This window comes from Lepeophtheirus salmonis, chromosome 11 (assembly GCF_016086655.4).
Source record: "Lepeophtheirus salmonis chromosome 11, UVic_Lsal_1.4, whole genome shotgun sequence".
Lineage (NCBI taxonomy): Eukaryota > Metazoa > Arthropoda > Copepoda > Siphonostomatoida > Caligidae > Lepeophtheirus > Lepeophtheirus salmonis.
Genome location: NC_052141.2, coordinates 9,092,578 through 9,112,866, shown reverse-complemented (window position 1 = coordinate 9,112,866; position 20,289 = coordinate 9,092,578). Strand labels below are relative to the sequence as shown.

Genomic DNA, 20,289 nt, shown 5'->3' with positions numbered 1-20,289 from the left:
ATGAACGAAAAAAAATATCGTATCTTACTTAAACACTACTTTATCAAAGGAAAAACCCCTCATGAGACTAAAAAGAAGCCTGATAAACATTATGGGGACTTTGCATCTTCGCTTAGAACAGATAAGTGGCTTCAAAATTTTTGGAGTGGCCATATGGGCATTAGTCACGCTGAATTTCTGGACGTTCTGTTGAGGTTACTGTTCCAGAAATTATTTATAAAATCCATTATTTGTTGATGGACGACATAAGAATTAAGGTGCATGAGATTGCAAATCTTTACAAGATCAGATAGATTATAACGTGTGGTTCATTGAAATTTGAGCACTTACCAATGCAATAATTAATAATGGTTGACTATTTGAAATTAATTCATATTCTGATATACGATGGTCTTTTGAAAAGTACGCGCAAAGACCAAGAGATGGCTCTCCTGGCGCATATCGAGGTTATATTTAGTTTGTAGCATCCTTTGGAAGAACACACACCAACTTTCAGCAAGATTGGTCAATTTCTCTCTGTTTGGAATTCGTTTGATTCGCCCGTAAATATTATGACAAGGGTCTTTTGGATTCGCAAGGAAAAAATCCTCGTCGACTATCTGAAAATGTATAAAACGATTAATCGTGCATATTATTTCTCGTTATAGCTCCGTTTGAAAATGGAGCTGGAAGAAAAACACCATCGATTGGTCCGCAAAAGAGCTATTTCCATTACGACAATGCACCAGTTCACATCTCAGCAGTTGTGGTCGAAAAATTTAATGGGAAATAAGGTTCGCAACTAATTTGTCTGAGACTAGTTTCTTCATTTAAAGACTTGGGTATGATAATTAGGTTTTCCAATATGACATAGTCAATAAATATTACTTTTTTTATCACTTAAGGCTTAGCTATGGTTGATAGGCTCCAAGAAATGGTGTTCAGAAAACTCATAAAAGGCAAAAAAAAACTGCTTAAATGGTCACAACAACGGGGGTAGTTACATTGAGTGTAACATTATAATTAGCAGTTGTGCATATCCTTCATGATAATAATATGTTGTTATATAAGCATAAATAACGGGGAAAAATTATTTTTTGATGCTCTTAATTAGGAGTAATATCGCCGGACATTACTACATAATTAGGTTTTTCTAACATTTTTTTTTATTAGTATATTTGTTGTCTAATTTTATAATTTTGATATTTACTTTATTATTGATAATTATTTAGATCTCATCTGTTGAGATATATCTATCCTGTGCACAATTGTATATAGCAACTTCCACATTAGGAAAAATGGGTGATGATCTTTTTGATTAAACTCCACGTATGGCTTGTGGTTAGCAACTTAAAGTTAGACATATTTAACTGAATTCATATCAGAACCAGAAGATATTATTTAGATCAATCTATTATTTCAATATCCTGTATTTATAGTTTATTGTTATTATTAGTTATATGATTACAATTGTTTAATTTTGTATATTTAATATAAATGTATGATGGTTTATTTTTTAGTATGTAGATTATATTTAATTTAAGCCTTCTTTTTAAACTTGGAACTTCAAATATTTTTCGAAATACTCTACTTTGTTGTTTCATTAGTTATTATTCTGAGAATATGCTTCATCATGAATTACAATTTCATGGAGTGTGACGTTTTCAAATCTACTGTAACGGATAAAAAATGTCTAAGTCAATTATACGTTGAATATTTACATTAAACATGTTGCTAATAAATATTTTCGTTATACCCTCAAAAATCATAATAAAGCAGGCAGCTGATAATCACATCAGTATTTTAAACAATGATACCATATGTCTTTTTTCTCGCCTTCTCCTTGCACGCGTTTTTCTCTACAATATTATCAACTTTAGACATGATAGAGGACAGCACCAACAGCAGGTTCCAGGCCTTTGCAGCCGTCGCCTGGAAGCCATCATTTTATTTAATGGTGGCTACATTAATTAATAAAAGAGCTCAGACGTAGATTTATTTATTGTATTCATTTTGTGAAAATTCTGTTGTTAATTAATAAATTATATTTTGTGGAAGTTTAAAATTCAAACTGTTCAGACTTTAATGAGCCATTCGGTATTCTTTCATTTCCAAAGAAAGACTATGTAAGGATAAATTAATTACTGTTGTCTGAAAAACGAAGGGTAACACTGACAATTGGTTAGGGAGTTATAAATATTAGCCCTTTTTGGGCTCGGAATAGAATAGGAATCGATATCGGATTAAATCCTTCCCAAATAATTGCTATGTACAAAATGGGGGCTTGAGTTTATTTATTTTATCTCATAGCTACTCACATCTAATTTAACGAAACATCATGGAAACTAAGCTGCCCTCATTCCAAATATTCTTCGAATTGTCAGGATTACCAAGTTCATTTTCTGTTTGGCTTCTTTTAAAAAATAATACCTTTTTCATTATATGAATCTCTCGTTATAAATGTAAGTCTTTGTTTGGCTCGCTGTAGAATTGAAATTTAAGATGAAATTGGAGTGATTCCAAACCGTTATAATTCATCTTTAATTATTAAGGTGATAACGTCGGAGTATATATACTCATTAATGGCAGAGAGTATCAATTAGGATTTGTTGGGGATTTATAAGTCAGAGGCGTCCGTAGGATTGTATTTTTTGGAGGCTTGGTTTTTTTCTACAACGAATGACACCTTTTTCTTTTACAAAATAAATCTTATATAAATAACAATTATTTTTATCCTCGATTAATCTATTTTTAGAAAAAATACCTTAATTTTTTTTGTTCACTTCAATTACCTTTTTTTTTATAAAAAAGAAAAATCGAGATTTTTATGGAAAACAAATCCTTAGAGGCTAATTTTTTTCCATTGAAGGTATTTTTTTAAATTTCCCCCTTTTTTTAGGGGGGGGAGGGGGACTACAACCTCTCCAGCCCCCTGAGAACGCCTCTGTAAGTCCCTGTTGTACTCAAAGTAGAACGGAGCAGTTCATGATTATATCCTTGCTGGATACGAAGTGGGAGTTGTGCTTATTTTCTTCATCTTACAGCTGTTTTAATAAAATATCATGACAGCTAAGCTGCTCTCCTCCCATACATTCTATAACCTCAATTGATCAGCACTCAAAATTCTTGAGCGAAAGCGGACTTATTGTTTTAAATAACTAACAGGAGCGTACTGGGCATTTTAGAATAACGCTACAATCGCTGAATTTTTTTGCTATAAAACTCCCTCAGATGTGTTGTCAAGGACGGATGACATTCATGAACGGACGTGTGTACACTACTTGTCTCATTTTAAAAAATGAAATGAAGGAGGAATACAGGGAGCGGGGATCAAATTGTTGCCTACTTTAAACCTTGATAACTTGAAGACGACATAAAATAAAAAAACCGGTTACCAAATAGGAAAACTATTCTCGTCAGCTGACGATACGTAGTTCAGTTAGCATCATGCCGTAATCATATGAGGAGATAAAGAGCTATAAGTGGAACGAGGAGCTTTCGAGGTCCGCCGTAGTCATGGCATTGGTTAATAATGGAGGTGAAATCTCCAATTCAACGATTGCTTCAACCTTAGAAGTGAATTTACGGACTGTTCAGCGTATCTGTAAGAAGCTAGAGGACACCTGGGATGTTGATGCCACCATAAAGAGGGCACCCAAGGAGGAGGGCGCCGACAGGAAGGTCAGGGACACCGACTTTGTCGACAATGTGAAGAAGATGGTTGAGGATGACCCTACCAGGTCCATGAAGGCCAAAGGGTAGCCGGAGACAGGCCCTGGGTGTGGCAACAGGACTCAGCACCCTGCCATGTGTCCAAAATCTCCATGCAGTGGTTAACTGAGAACTGTTATGACGTCGTAACCAAGGATTTGTGGCCTCCTAACTCTCCTGACCTTAATCCTTTGGACTATTTTGTCTAGGGCTATGTCGAGAGACATACCAACAGACATCCCCATAGCAACAAGGCCAGCCTGATGGACTCCATCAAGGAGGTATTCGGCAACATGGACAATGAGATGGTCAGAAGAGCCTGCGGCCGGTTCAGAGGCCGTTATTGATGCCAACGGTGATTATATCGAATGAATGGCTAGTCTATACCTATATGCTCGTCATAGTTTTGATTTTCAATAAAAAAGTTAAAAAATGTATATTTTGTGTTGTTTTTTGTAGAAAAATATTCTGGCGACAATTTGATCCCCGCTCCCTGTACGTCCATTTTTGATTAGTTGTAAATCCTAAGTTTTTTTAACGTGCGAGTTCTGATTTTTTTGGCATTCTGTTATCCTTAATATCTCACTCATGATTAAATTTATGTTGGATCTAGAATATAATTACTCTTTAACCTTCTCTAATATTTCTTGTTCAGAGTCTGATTGACTTTTACTGCAATTAAGAGCACTCTTGAACAATATATCACAATCAATCATACAAAAAATACAACACAATCAAACAATGGGCCTCCTCAATTCCTCCCTACATCTCACATATATACATAAAGTTGGCAAAAAAGTACATACAGATACATATAGTGAATCTTACATAATAAGTGGTGGAGTTAATTAAAATATGACCTACAGGCTGAGCATTAGACAGAAATTCTGAGCTCGCTCCTGCTCAATTACTAATTTTGTGAGTGCGCACAATAAAAAATGGGCAACGCACATTTTGTCTCTTGTATAGGTGTAATTGAATTTGATAACTCTTTATGATTGCTATTAAATTCTATATTATTTATTTCAAAATATGAAGAAAATATGGTACAAGAATACATTTTTTGTACCCTTGTTGTGGATTTTGAAGAGTATGATATTATTGTTCGACTTTGCCTCTTTGCCCAGTACTCTATTAAAAATTGACTCTACGACAAACGATACCAGCAATTGGGAAGAGGCCATAGGGCAATGAGCCATAGTTTTACTTTGCCGGTTATTCCACCATAAATTGATCTAATATAAAAAAAAATCTATAAAATGATTAACCCAATGTTTTAACTATTAAATAAATTTATTCATTGACATTTTTTTTGTGTTTTTTCAAAATTTTCATCTTTTCAACTCTAAGTTTCCAAAGATATTTTTTGAATTTTTGAGGGAACAAAAATGTTGTAGTTCGTTCTCATTATTTTTTGGAATAAATATGACTTTTACTAGGAGTTTTTGCTCAGCCTATTCAACTGTGGACTGGTCCACCTTCATATTCATGGTCTCCTTTACGAACTTCATTTCCGGGTTCTCATTAAAAGCCTTCCTTACGTCTTTGTGCTTAACTTTGTTCATCTACCACTCTTAGGCTTACCCTTAAGGTTGTCCCTAAAGGACACACAATGTATGACTATAAATACAATGGGCTTATATACGTTTAGGGGAGGGATTTCCAGGGATGCATTGTGTCCCACTTAATGTTTAATTGCAGCCAAATACTCCTTCTCACTTCAAGTAGTATTTGATCAAAATTGTCATAATATCTCAAAACGAGTAGAACACACATTATATATACAAATAATGAAAAACATTTACCAAAAACAGGAATTTTTGAAAAATTATCGCTTGGGGGGAAGAGAAATAAACTTTTTGCAGGATTTATTTTTCTGAGAAAAAGGTCATTCCATCATATTATGCAGCAGATTCCCTTAAAAAATTCCATTTTTTATATATTTTCCCTAAATTTCAAATAAAGATGCATTTAAGAGTTTGGTTTTATGAAGCCATTTTTCATGAAATTTAACTTAATAGGTTCTGTGGCCTATTAAAATATTTCAAGTGACAATACGGCCCATTTAATGAAAAGGTTGGACCCCTGCTTAAGGGTATTCATGATGTCAGACAAAGTCTTGGAGGCGTGCTCTAGAACGTCAATGTAAGCTTTTTTATACTATGTGAGCCACAGCTTTCAGTTAATTGACTTGCACTTTTTAAATTCAAACCAAAAAAGGGGATTAATGACTTCTTACCCTCCCAATACATTACTGGCAGGTTATATTTTATCCAACTCATCCATGGGCACCCTGCCACTCCAACACTGATTATGATGTAAGATTCAATATAGGGATGTATAGTGGGGTGGTTTGTTTTTCAATTTTTTTGGATTTAGATGACGGTAAGTGCGGAAAAGTTTTGATGTGGTATAAAAATAAACTAAGGAAAACACATTACAAAAAATCTTTACATTGCAAACAAAGATACTAAGCAGGTATTTGAGTTATTTTCCATAATATATGTATATCCCATAGACATTTTTCTAACTTTTCAAAAGTATTTATTAAGTTTGTTTCTTTTAAATTGTTCTATTGAGCAAAAAAAGAGATAAAGTTATGGAGATTTGATGATTTGCCTATATTGTGCATCATTTTTATTACGTTTTGAGAAATTAAAGATCAAAATCTTCTAATTTTATTCTCTCTTTTCCTCCAAAGGGGACTTTATAAATCGAAAAAAAGTTCTAAAACAAATTGCAATAATGTATCTGCTCATTAAAGAAAGAATAGTTGTCCATTAAAATCTAAACACTTTGAATTTTAAACTTTAACAAGATATAATTATCAATATAATTTCAACAAAATCCATACTATAAACAGATTTGTGCCTCAGCTGCTCTCTTAATCATTAATGTAGCCGCCCTTAGCAGCAATGACGGTTTTCCAGACGGCCGAAGGCCTGGCACCCACTGTGAAATTAATCTTCTATCATGGCATCCCAGTGCTGGCTGACAGTAGCTTTGAGTGCGTCGGTGTTTAGATAACGGACACGTCAGGCCTTTCCATTAACATGAACCCAAAAGTAGCCCTTCTTCCTCTCCAACGTTTCGGACTTGCTGACGTCGTAGACGGTGGTACAACTGCTTGAGTGCACGAATGGAAATTCGTGGATCACGTTTAAGTGTGATTTGCTGGACTTGTGCGTAAGTTGGAAAGTTCATCCTTGTTTTCTTTAGTAACTAATGGTTTATGCTTTAATATATCGAAATATGAATGTGTTCAATCACTCAACCTCAATTAATTACTGAAGTAGTAATTATTCAGATTTCAATGGACAACCCAGTATAAGTACCTACTCCTTTGCCAACTCTATGTATGTGAGATGTGGGTTGAGGCTTTGATAATGTTCTTTTACTTAAATGACGGATTGTGATAGATTGTTAATGAGTGTTCTTAATTTCAGCAAAAGTCCATCGAATTTCAAGCAAGTGTTGCTAGAAAAGAATAAAGAGTAAATATTATAATAGGATATATATCTTCAAGACCTAACTGAAACTTTATCAGGGAAACCCGTTTCTGCTATATAATATAATATAGCATATGATATATACCTACAACAATCATTTAAACAGGCTCATTATGCAACAAATATCTCTCATCTTGGGTCATTATGAGAACGAGAACCTCATGTGACTATGGTCCTTTAAGTAAATATACTAGGTATGTAGTAAAAAAAAGCAAGATTTTTGTTGACCACTCTCATTAGTTAAAGGTTAATTCATAAACTTATGAATTAACCTTTAACTCATTCTGAAACGAAACAAAGACGCAAGTGTCTTTGTTTCGTGTTTTTATAAGACATCCCGAACCAAAGGTTTCAGATGAACGGCTGGGCTCTGAGGTAGGTCAAATGCCATCGTTTGCAGATTATTTAAGTATCAAACAACCCTTTTAATATCCAAAAAATACAACCCGGCCCTCGGGTTGTACAGATGAATTACTGGGCCTCAAAGCAGTTTAAACGCCACCACCTTTCTAAGCACCAAGGGCCCCTTCCAATATGTTATGACAAATACCCGGCCCACGAGTTATCACCATCTACTTCTACGCAAGTACTTAATACTTTTTTTTGCAATTTTTATGTTATGCATGGTGTTAAATAAAAATTAATATACTCGTACTTAAAAATATAATAAGTATGTACTTTACTTGTATTCGTTATCGTTTATTGGACTAATGAAGTCTGATATATATCGATTTTAAAGGATGGATAGTGCACAACCGCGGTACATGGTGAGCATAGCATATTAGAAAAGATCCTTGCAGTTGATTTTAAAGTACCTTTCGGCCCAGCACTTTCCTGTACAACCTGATCGCCGGAGTGTATTTTGGATATTAGAAGGGTTCTTTGATACTCAGGGAACCGGTGGCGGAATATTTTAACTTGTTTCGGGGCTCAGCAATTTATCAGCACAACCCGTGGGTCGGGATGTATTATGCTATAATATGATATGCTTATTAGAAGGGAACTTTGGTTCATAGAAATGCGTGGACGGTAGAATTTAAACGGTCTCTTGCCCCAGCACTTTACATGTAAAACCTGAGTATCGGGGTGTATTTTGGGATATTGGGAAGGTTCCTTGATGCTCAGGGAAGCAGTGGCAGAAGAATTTAACCTGGTTCGGGGGACAATAGCTCATCTACACAACCTATGGGACGGGGTGTATTATGGCATATTAGAAGGGGGGTTCTTGGTACTTAAAAACACGTCGCTGGTAGATTCGAACTATGTTCGAAACACATACTATTGTGTTGTGTTTATAAAATGAAATTTCATTAATATAATTAATATAAAAATAATTATCTGCAAAAGATCACTCATTAATCTACCTATATGGCATACCTATATTGTATGTCAAGAATACTTATTTATCATACCATCATTTTAAATTGAATTAAAATATGGAATTGTATATATAAATACATTTAATATAATTTTTCGGCCAATTGTTTCAAATAGACTCTCAGCAAAATATCTGTTTGGCAAATTGTCCTTCGGTAAAGTGTACATTCGGGAAAAAATATTTTGGCCAATTATCTTAGAACCCCCAATATGTTATACATAGCATTGAACAAAAAAGTACAAAGTACTTCTGTAGAAGTAGATGATTGCGGAACCCGTGGCCTGGGGATGTATATTATAATATTAGAAGTAATATTAAAGAATATATTATCATTTACAACATATTTTGGGTTATTAGGAGGGTTCCTTAATGTTCAGGAAGCGGCGACTGAGAAATTGAACCTCATGGTGTGAAAGGGATCTTTAATGCTCAAAGAAAAGGATGTGGTGGAACTTTCATCATTTATTAGTTTTATCGTCAGAATATAATATAAATTGCAACGAAATTGCACAGGATAGTACTACTGTCTTGCAATGAAATTATGTACTCACAATCATATTCCTTACAATGATGTTGCTGCGAAATTATATTACCAACATCACGATTCTCTCACAATGATAATGTACACCACGATATTAAAACGCAACGATATTACTCAAACGATTCTGTCTGTAATCATTTTACCGGGCACCAACATATATATTTGTCATATATCTTAATTTAAAAAAATACGTATAATTAATTATTATATATATTCCACTTTTTAATACAAGGATTGAATCATCTAATAATATAAGGTTAACTATGGTAATATGAGACATCCTAATATTCATTCTAGAATTACTTTTTTTTTTTCACATTTGATTTCAAGGTTAAATTATCTACCAAATAGTTAAAAACTCACTAAAATAATTAACCAATAAAGAAGTATATGAATACACGAACAAAAAATAAAAGATGGAAAATCAGTTTTCTCATACAATTCCTATTTTAACAAACTATGTACCCTCGGGGAAAAACATTTAAAAATATCTTAGAAAAAGTAACACCTAAGGATAACAACTCACATATAATTACTGGAGACTTTAAGGTTTCCAAAGTGGGAAAATAGGAAACAAGAAACTATGCCAAAACCCGCACAAATACGGATACCTTTGAAGCCTGGATCCAAAACAACAATATTGTAGACATTGGGAAGGTTCCGAAACAATCAAGACCATGCCTATTTGCACTACAGAAACTTATAGAAAAAATAATCAGTAGCACGAATAGATTACCTTCTATCCAACGAAGAAATAGCATGTATGATAGAAAACTTAAAAGTAATTAAAAATGGTGGTATATCTGCTGATCACAAATTTCTACTTGCAAATATTGCAGAACCGAATAAGAAAAAATACCGACGACACTGGAAAATGAACAACGAATTGCTACAATCATATGATGTTTGTTCAAGAATAGAGCAAATGTTGCAAGAAATACAAGAGGAAATGGATGAAGGTGAGGAAATATCCAATGTAATTAAAAAAATGCACCTAAAAAGAAAATATATACTCACGGAGGAAGGGAGAAGAAAGGCGAAAGAAAAAAGATCATACAAAGAAAAAATTATTAAACTACCACAGTCAGGAGATGAGAGTTCAGAAATCGAAATACGAGACATTATGAAGAAAGAAGCAAAGTCGGCATTCATAGGAGCAAAGAAAATTAATCGAAATATGAATGAAAAAAACATCAACCAAATCAAGATGTTCGAAGAAAGATAAAGCTGTAACAAGTCATCCCTTTATGATGAAGGAGGACAACTGAGAGTCGATGAAGATACGGTGCAGAAGATTGTAGGAGATTATTACAACAAAATATTCGATGGATCTGGAAACGCTACTAAAAATTCAAAATTTGATTTCAAGGTTAAATTATCTACTAAACAGAAAAAAAAAAACTTACTAAAAGAATTTTTCGATTAAAGATGTATATGAATACACAAACAAAAAATTAAAAGATGGAAAATCCCCTGGCCCATCAGGAATAAGTGCAGAATTTTATCCAAAGTTTCCTCATACAATCCCTATTTTAACAAACTACTTTAACGAAATCTCTTCCTCAAGAAATGAAGGAAGGAATTATAGTACTCTTTAAAAAAAGGGGGCAAAAATACCAATTATGTGCATAATTTGAGACCTATTACACTCTTAAATGTACATTCTAAAATTTTATCTGGATTAATTGTCGAGAGAATGAGCCCAATTCTACAAGAAGTATGACCTAGTTCACAGTTTGTTTTTAGAAAAAACAAATCAATCAGCGATGTAGCGGTATCCGTTCGAGAATGGATAAGAATGTAGGATAAAAGAAATAATAGTTTTTATAGACTTTACAAAAGCATTTGATACAATATAGCAAAATCATATAATTCATTTGCTCCATTATTTAAATATACCTCAGGATGACATCTATTTTAAAAGGATCAAAAAGAGATATCCCCCTAGGCAGAGGACTAAATATAAATATCGGAAGAGGATGCCCACAAGTTCTATTTAGCTTGTCAATAATACCAGGTACAATTATAAATTTGAAAAAAATACGTAAGTGTTTTTATAGTCTAGGTAATTTTGTTCTAAACATTTTCGTCCCCTACATTTTTGCCACTGGTAATTTTTCCTCCAGGAGATTTTGCCGCCTTTTTATGTTTTTTCTATTATCGGGCGAACGTTACTGTTGTATTTTGATCAGATTAATAATATAGCTATGAGCAATGTTACTAGAACGCTTAAGAAAGATCGAACAACACCAATACTATGATAATGACAACTTTTATTTAAATTTTCACTATTTAAATTTATGTAGTAGCAATAGCCAATAACCAAGGCGCGTTCCAATGACGTCACCAGAAATAGAAAGAGAGAGATATTTATTTAATAAGTTTACTGTGCATGCCCAGCCATTTTCTTGTTGCCTAACCTTGTTCTAGTAACATTGGCTTGGAGAAGAAGTTATAGTTGTACTGTTTATATATGATTATAACTAATGGAAATGAGTAAAGAATCATGGATCTGGGATGCTGAGTCTATTTTGAAAGGACTCATTGACTAGTGGCACGTGAATTAATCATAGTCGTGGCTTTAGTTGAGGCTTGAAAAAATGGAATAGACTCAGCATCCCAGATCATTGATTCCTTACACGTTCTCCTGAGTTATTATACATAAACATGAAACATTTCAAGAATACTACTTCTTGATCATTGTTCCTTTTTTTCTTAAAACAATTGACCCCTTTATATGAGAATGTAAATGCATTAAAACACACTTCACTTAAGGAGAGCATGGAGGCATTTATTGGGAGAAAACTATCAGAGTCTCAGATAAAGTATGGGCTTATAGTAGATCATGAGAGGTATGCATTAGCAAATAAATGCATAATTAAATTCCATATGATGGTAGTTGTGGCGATGGCGAAGAGAATGAATATAAAAAGAGGATTTGTGACGGCATGGACAAGGAAGCTCGAAGAGAATGCCTCCAATGATTTGATTTCGAGTAATACGATGTTGCTATGGTCTCTTTACACAATGACCTAGTTCTATTGAACAAGAATTTTTTTTTACGTATTATTCTAGTTTTTAGACCGATATTCAACCGTATAAAACCTATTTATTAAATAATTGTCACTGACCATCACTTCCGTTAGTGTTTTGGTTTTTTCTTTAAATATTATTATTGAGAGATATTATCTATTATCTATTTCCATTTTTAAATATGCTACATTAATATGTTGATGATATTTATATTTACCGATAGTAATAGTAGAAAAAAGATATGCACAGTAGTATTGTTTTTTTGTTACCTTGTAATATTGAATATTTATTTGATGAAACAAATCAATACTATATACTACTAGATACTATTTAATATGTGGAATTAAGATATGACATAAAAAAACCAAAAAAAAACCCCAAAATCTATAAATAAAAATTGTGGGGGAGGGTTACAGCTCCTCGATCCAGTCAATACCCTACGGATGCCCATGAAATAGGATTTATAACCTATATACAGCCCAATAAATACTTCTTGTCCACCTTATATTTACTGCCCAAGGTTAATAGAAATAAAAGTTTAGGCCGTCCAGTAATCGTGCTTGCTAGGATTTTCAATCTGACGTATTGTACGGACTGCTGGACAAGACAGTCAGATTTTGACAAAACACTCAACCACTTTTAGTCTATCATATCCCTATTGCTAGAATGATCAATTTAATGTATTTTACAGATTGCTGGGCAAGAAAAACAGATTTTGAAATAGCACACAGCCCTCATGACGTCAATATTAAAAGTGTGGATGAAGTCAAACATCAGTCGTACACGAGTTATGGTATAACCTTCTATTTCTATTAACCTTAGTACTGCATAATTCAAGGATGCCCAGCCTTATAATATAATGGGCTGCAGAACCTATAAAATTTTATTTTATTAAAAATAGCTTCATAAAACAAAACTATAAAATACATATTTATTGCAATTTTAGGCCAAATCTAACTTTTTAAATTCAAACTGCTTCAAAAAAGCCCAATCTGACAGCCCTTTCAATGACTTTTTTTGAAAATATGTACTGAATATGTTTTTGTTTATTTTGAAATATTTTTTCATTGTTTGTATGGATTATGCGCGTTCCACGCGCTTTGATGATATTTTGACAATTTCGCTAAAAAATATTACTTGTAATGAGAATGAGTAGTGGGCCACAATAAAACATTAGGTGGGATACGGGTAGGCCATCTCTGGTATAAGTCATTTATCAAACATATAATACTGTTTATGAATTATTACCCAATTAGTAGCTAAATTAAAATAAATACATTAATACAACTTTGGAGGCCATTTGCAGGTTATCAAAAATGGGCTATAACTTCAAACATGCAAGTCTGTTAGTGATAATTGATAAGGATATATGATTTACAAAATGAAAGTACGTCTAATAGGAAAGTTCTAGCAACATGGACAAAATAGATTATGTGATTTTAAAAAAGTGTTGGAAGAAGTTCCTCATTTAAACAAGAACTTATACTCAACAAAACACTTTATTTAACCCTCAACCACGGATTGCAACATATTTGTAACATAACTTTAGAATATTTTTATTTTGCTAAATTGAATTATCACTCCTTGTCTCAAATTTAAAAAAAATTATTTTATATTTTTAAATACATTTTGAACATGTGTCCCGAGGTGGAGGGTTGGGAGTTCTGTAGTCCCCCCCCCCATCAAACTGAGGATTTTTTAAAATATTTTTAATAGAAAATTTAATAGATAAATCTATTTTTTAAATTTAACATTGAATTTTTTTTTTTTTTCCAAAAATTTTAATTTTCTCTGAGTAACTATGGATTTTTGAAATTTTTCTACAAAAAATTTTATCCCGAAATTTTTTTCCGAAAAGTTTTACATAGAAAATTTAATTTTAGAATTTTTTTGAATTAAAATGTAATTTTTGGAGAACAACTATGGATTTTGGAAATTTTTTTCCAAAAAATTTAATTATTAGAGAATAGCTATGAAGTTTGAATCTTTGAAATTTTTCTAGAAAAAAAATTAATTGTTGAAATTTGTTTCCAAATATATATAATCCTACGGACGCCCTTGTGTACAAGCAAATTATACAACGCACTCATTTTAATATAAATTATACCATAGCCAACTTTTACGTTAGGACTTGAATGGCTCACTCAACGTCCTGAAAGTGTGTGCTGTTTTCTTCTATTATATTAAATGCTAAATGCATAGAAGTGAAGAAAATAATATTCAGTTTACTTGGTCATCAATTAATTATAATTATAACTCAGTAATCAGAATTGGAGACTCGTATACGGGTTGTACTTAACTCTAATTAAATTGGGACTTCAAACTCTACGAAAACGCAATTTGGGCTAGAAATAAGAAATTTCCGATTAGACTACGTCTCTCTGTGGGACACTCGTATCTCTAATAGAATTCGTCATCATCTCGACAAGGTTCAGAATTTAATAAAATTCCAGGCTTGATACTCACTAACTCACGTACCCAAAAACTTTCAACTTCCCTGGGACTCATATTTGAAGATATTGGACCTTACTTTTGAGACTTTTCTCGAGCTTATCCCTCAATAATTGAGATTATACCCGTGGTCGTAAAAATTACTAGTGTAGAGCTCCGTTAGCGAATATGTATGTATAGATATACTCGTAACATTGATTTTGTATTTGATATTTGTCGAAAGAATTCTACAAAAGAATGATCCCATCACATAGAATTCTGATAAATAAATGAACTCTGGTTGCTCTCGAATTCGACTTATATATACGAGGGTCATTTGAAATGTCCATACAAAGTCCGATAGGTGGCACTACTGTTGTTTATCACGGTTCTGTTTAGTAGGTAGGATTTCTTAGAAGAACAGACACCAATTTTCAGCCCGATCAGTTTATTTTTTTCTGTTTGAATCGTACTTTTTTTTGTGGGCCAATCGTTGGCGTTTTCTTGGAGCTGGATTTTCAAACGGTCTAATAACGATGAATAACATATACTTATAATAGCTTTACTCTTTTCCAGATAGTCAATGAGGTTATTCCTTGAGAATCCAAAAGACAGTTGGTATTTTTTTTAAATCTAGAATAATATAATATTATAGCAGGTGTTTCTTTGTTTGTCCACGGATTAGTAAGTTTCAAATTCGCAGTAATGACTGTTATATTTAGTTTCTATATACCTTGGAGAACGGGTAAGAATTAAATATTAAAAGGTTTTAAAAAAAAAGTTAAAATTTGAACAGGTCTAATGTCCACTAAAGGACGAAAAAAGGAGAACGTACATACCGTTTGCGGCGAAAAAAATCTTTACACTTTGTTTTTGCTACATAAATCAGGGTTTTTCGTGTAATATCACAAAAAATTGTTCAGGTCAAATACTAAAAATAAACCAGAAAATAAAACTAGTACAAAACTAAATCTTCCTAAGTGTCCTAGAAACCGAGAAAATGCCATCGGAAAGTTAAAAACGAACTTTGACCCGCGGACTTTTGGACGCTGACAAGAAACCAATGGAGACTACAAAGCAGTTGGGCATCCCCAAGCAAACCGTCTATGCCGTTATGAAGTTGGAGAAGGTGGACAGGAAGCTTGGGTGGGTCAGGGAAATGAAATTGAATCTGAAAGAAGTCAAGGAGGATGCCCAGACCAAAAATCGATATGAGAGCACACCAAGGACTATGGTTTTCGGACCGAACTGTTGCTTTGTTGAATGATCTCAGGAAAGCCAAGGCCACTTGGGTTGTGATCTTCAGGGATGAGAAGACATGGAAATTGGACCACGTGCAAAAACCGCCAAAATGCCTGTATTTGTCCTTTGGGGAGGCTGAAAAGACTTTCCGGACTCTCACCATCCCAAAGGTTTGCATTTGCCATGGCCCTGTGTTTTGTGGCCTCAGATGGCACGGCCATTCCACTCATCTGGTTATCAGTCGGATACACGCTCACAGGGGTAGACTACGTGCAGGCCTTGGAGGATAAGTTGTTACCATAGGTCCAAACCAACTAATTGGACATGAACATGGTATTCCAGCAGGATGGTGTACCTGTACATACGTCTAAAAAGGCCCAAAAGTGGTTGGAGGACAACTTGTCTTTCTAGGCAAAGAAAATATGGCCCCCTACTCACCAGATGCCAATCCATTGGACTTCACTTTTTGGGTGCATGTTGAGTCCAAAATCTGGTACGTCCGTCACTCAAATATCAACAACCTCAAGGACAACGTCAACAAGTCGGTACTGAGATACCATGTCTGAGGACTACATCCGCAATGGGTGAAAGGCCTGCCGTAGCCGCCATCTGGAAGCCATCATTGCTGCCAAGGTGGAGGGCTACATCGATGATTAAACATCATATTAGTGATTTTTATTTTATTGACATACCTTATTATTGATAACTGATATTGATAAAGTCCTAGATTAAAAGTGTAAATATTTTTTCGCAACACCCGATCTAATTTAAAGTTACATGCTTATTACATAAAGTACTTCCTTTTATATTTTTTATTAATATGATGTATAACGAACAAAACATCTCTTTTGTTAAATATGAGCATTCAAAATCTATTTTATACAACGTGATACTAGATTCGTCCTAACATGGTGTTTCTATACAACTCTATAGATATATATTAATATTATCAATATATTTTTTACATGATATTACCCGACATTCTCGAATTAATTAGGCTTCGACGAACAGACATACAATACTTTAATAATATAGAAGATAACTAGCCAATAGATCTTCTATGTTACTCTACAGTTTTTCAAGACTTAGATGTTCTCTCTTCAAGAATGAAAATATCAGCTTGAGAAAATATAAACATTGTTCAGGTTACTGTCACCAAAAACGACTCTCTGAATAATACTCCGTATTTACAACCATGAATATATTTACTCTTTTTTAAAATGACACACTCAGCTTTAGTTTCACACGCTCGTTGCTAAACTTCTTCTTTTCTTTTCTTTTATGTACTCCCTTGTTAATTTCCTTTTTAATATGAAGGGCTGAGCTTCAACTACTCAAGCTTGTTACTACAATGTTATTTCTTAGAGCCAGTTAGTAACATAGTTCTTAATATGGGTTTATTGATGGGATTATGCACACATTTCTACCACATATCTCCGACATTTTATAGTTTTTATGCAGTCATTTATAAATTAGTATAGAAAAACGTTAATAGTAATGTGTACCCGTATCATATATTTTATTTCAAATTATTTTATTAATGATTTAAATGACACCAGAATTTAATAAAACTTATCGATAGACAAAATTTGAAGTTATTTCATTCACTGAGCCATTATAATTAAAATAATTAGAAATATGTTCCGTCTTCAACCATAATAAGGATATATACTCTAACACTCACTCGCTAATCCTCTTCTTCCTTCAAGAACCTATTACACTTTTTTTTATTTCGTATTTAATACTTTCTCCGTTACTACAATAACTCGTATTGGATTTCAATTTTATGTGCATTTTTGAATCAACAACCCAAACCTTAAAAAAACATTGGAACATAAAAATCGATCTTGTTTTATTGGAAAAAATCAACAAGTTAGTGGTAAAGCAAACTTGCCCTCCAGAGCACAGGAATCTGGTCTGATCATAATGGAACATAGCCTTAGGTACGTAACACATAATTCTGAACGACTTTCGTTTTTATCTAATGGAAGTATCTGTCTCTGATCTAAATACCCTTTTTTATAGGAGACGCTTCCTACATCGTTCAAGATTAATATTTTAATAGTAGATACGTGCATAATAAGTGCATGGGGCCCTCTTTTAGATATTTAGGACAAAATCAAAAGTGACTTACATTAAACATAACTCCGGATAAACCTTTAGCTTTACTCTCCGTCCTTAATGATCGCACACACACACACACGTGGTTACACTTTATACTTCGGTTACTCTCCTCAATATAAAAATGATATAGATAATTGATAACAGCTTTATAAAATAAAAATAAATATTCAGTTTGCCAACAACGACAACAATATAACTCGCACGCCAAAAAAATGCTTAGGATTTACAGCCTTAAATTTGTTAGTTACCCCTTGTTTTTTCTTTTTTGATACGACAGTCTGAGCTTTAACTACACTCGCTCGTTTCTAGATTGCTATTTCTTAGATCAAGTATTCACACTCAAAAACGAGGTAACCCAAAACATCAAGACAAAATTTGTATTGTTAATATTGGTATGTTTACTTATGTATATTATTAAAAAAACAAAGTTTGCCTGTCTGAATGTATGAATATATGAAAACAAGTGTAACTGGGGCCATTGTATATAGTAAATAATAAACTTAATTTGACCTAAGAAATAGCAATGTAGTTGTATTAATGAAATATTCAAGGTGTGTGCATAAAACATTGATCGTGTAAACAGGCTATACATGCATTAAGGCAATCACATTTGCCTAAATCACAATTTTTGGAGGTTTTAAATATTACCCTTAAATTGAAGAGCTGCTTAAAATACTAGATGATGTTGATATAAAATTATAATGTACGAAATGACATCCATCAAAATCCCCACGAGGCAAAATTACCAATGCCAAAAATGTTTGCGGCAAAATGGCGTAGACCCTTTAGATTTTGAGCCTTCTTTTCTGTTCTTTTTCGGAAAAGAAAAGGTTCCGAGATTCAATAAAAGTAACAATGGTTATGTTTTTATAATAAATTTATTCAACACGTACAAAAATGAAATTATATTTTGTGAATAACAATATTTATTAAATAATATTTGTAATAATATAGTTTTAATTCAAAGCAAAAAAAAAAATTTGGTTTACTAAAACATAACTTTGGGAGGATAGGTACATAAATAATTACGTATTAATAGCTTAATGATCTACTTAAATAATGACTGTGGGATTATTTTGTTCGGCCTCATTCTCAAAGGCATAGTTCATATAACCAGAGCCGATTTGAAGACTCTTTCTTTTATCCGTGTTCCTAGCAAAGTTGTTGCTATTGTTTGGATTGAGTCTATAGTCCTTTTTGTCTCTCTTTTTGGGATTTTTCATATAGGTAGAGTTTGGGGAAGAGGAATTATTGTTAGTGGGGGTATTTTTTGCATTTTTATGATGACTCCCACTGTTTTTATTGTTCTTAAACTCTGAAAATAGTCTTTTGTTTTGAATGTTTGAGGGAAGGACACTACTAGGATTCGTAGTACTCTCTGAGGATCGTACTTTCCTCATGACTGTCTCATTTTCATGCTGTAAAATGAGATTCGTAAGGGATTTGGTCTTAGCAGGAAGAGTGCTCAGAGGCTTCGTGGAAGAAGTCTCTGAGGGATGAGAGGAGTCTAGGGAAAGGATGCTGCTCTCAGAGTCTGTAGAGACGAGTGATGTAGAGAAGCGCTGATGGGGGATCTCTTGAATCGTTCCTTCGTCATCTTCATCCTCCTCACAATTTTCTGAATCCTGAGAGCAAGTGGAGTCGGAGCTGGAGGTGGATGATGATGAACAGGAATTGCATAAACTACTTTTCACATCCATTTTTTGGTTTGGGTTCATTTGCTCTGGCTGACTAGAGGAGGACTCCATCTTATCTGATGGAGTTGGACTCTCTTTGGGAAGGGAAGGGCTTCCTTCTAGAGTTCGAGGAGGTTTGGGGACACGGTTTGCGGGAATGCACTGTTCCCTGGATTTAGTGGAGCGGGAGATTAGCATTCCATCCACGATGGTCCAGACAGCTATTTCCACATGTGCTCCAGATGGGATTCCACGAAATACTTCGACATATTGCATCGAGTCAGATGAACGAAGATCTGACACTGAGTTTGGTCGGGAGGAATTCCAAACCTGTTGGTAGTAACGGGTCTCATCATAGCCGATGATCTCTACAATCCGTTCCATATCTGTATGTTCGTTTGTAAATGTAATTTCAATTCCGTAATGAAGCCGGAGTTTGGAGGGAAAAGATGGAGGGAGATATACAACGGCGAGGGGATCCTTCCAATTTACTTCTAAAGCACCATTTGACAAAACCTTGGATCCAAGGCGAAAGGGTCTCCAGTTATTTTGAACATCAATTTCCAAATGAGCCAATGTTCTGAGTGCTACTCCAACGCCAGCTCTGAAATATATATTTAAAAAAAAAATGAAACAATTTATAGTCAGGGTCGTGACTTGGTTTAG

The 20,289-nt window shown here is 33.7% G+C and overlaps 1 protein-coding gene across 1 annotated transcript in view; it reads right to left on the bottom strand.

The window, feature by feature from the left end:
* Positions 1–18,806: 18,806 nt before the first annotated feature.
* Positions 18,807–20,289, bottom strand: part of LOC121125948 (uncharacterized) — a 72,082-nt gene continuing 70,599 nt past the window's right edge. Inside the window, exon 5 of the mRNA XM_040721218.2 lies at positions 18,807–20,227. Coding sequence (XP_040577152.1) covers positions 19,000–20,227 — 1,228 coding nt within the window. The 3' untranslated portion in view covers positions 18,807–18,999. The remainder of the gene's footprint in view (positions 20,228–20,289) is intronic.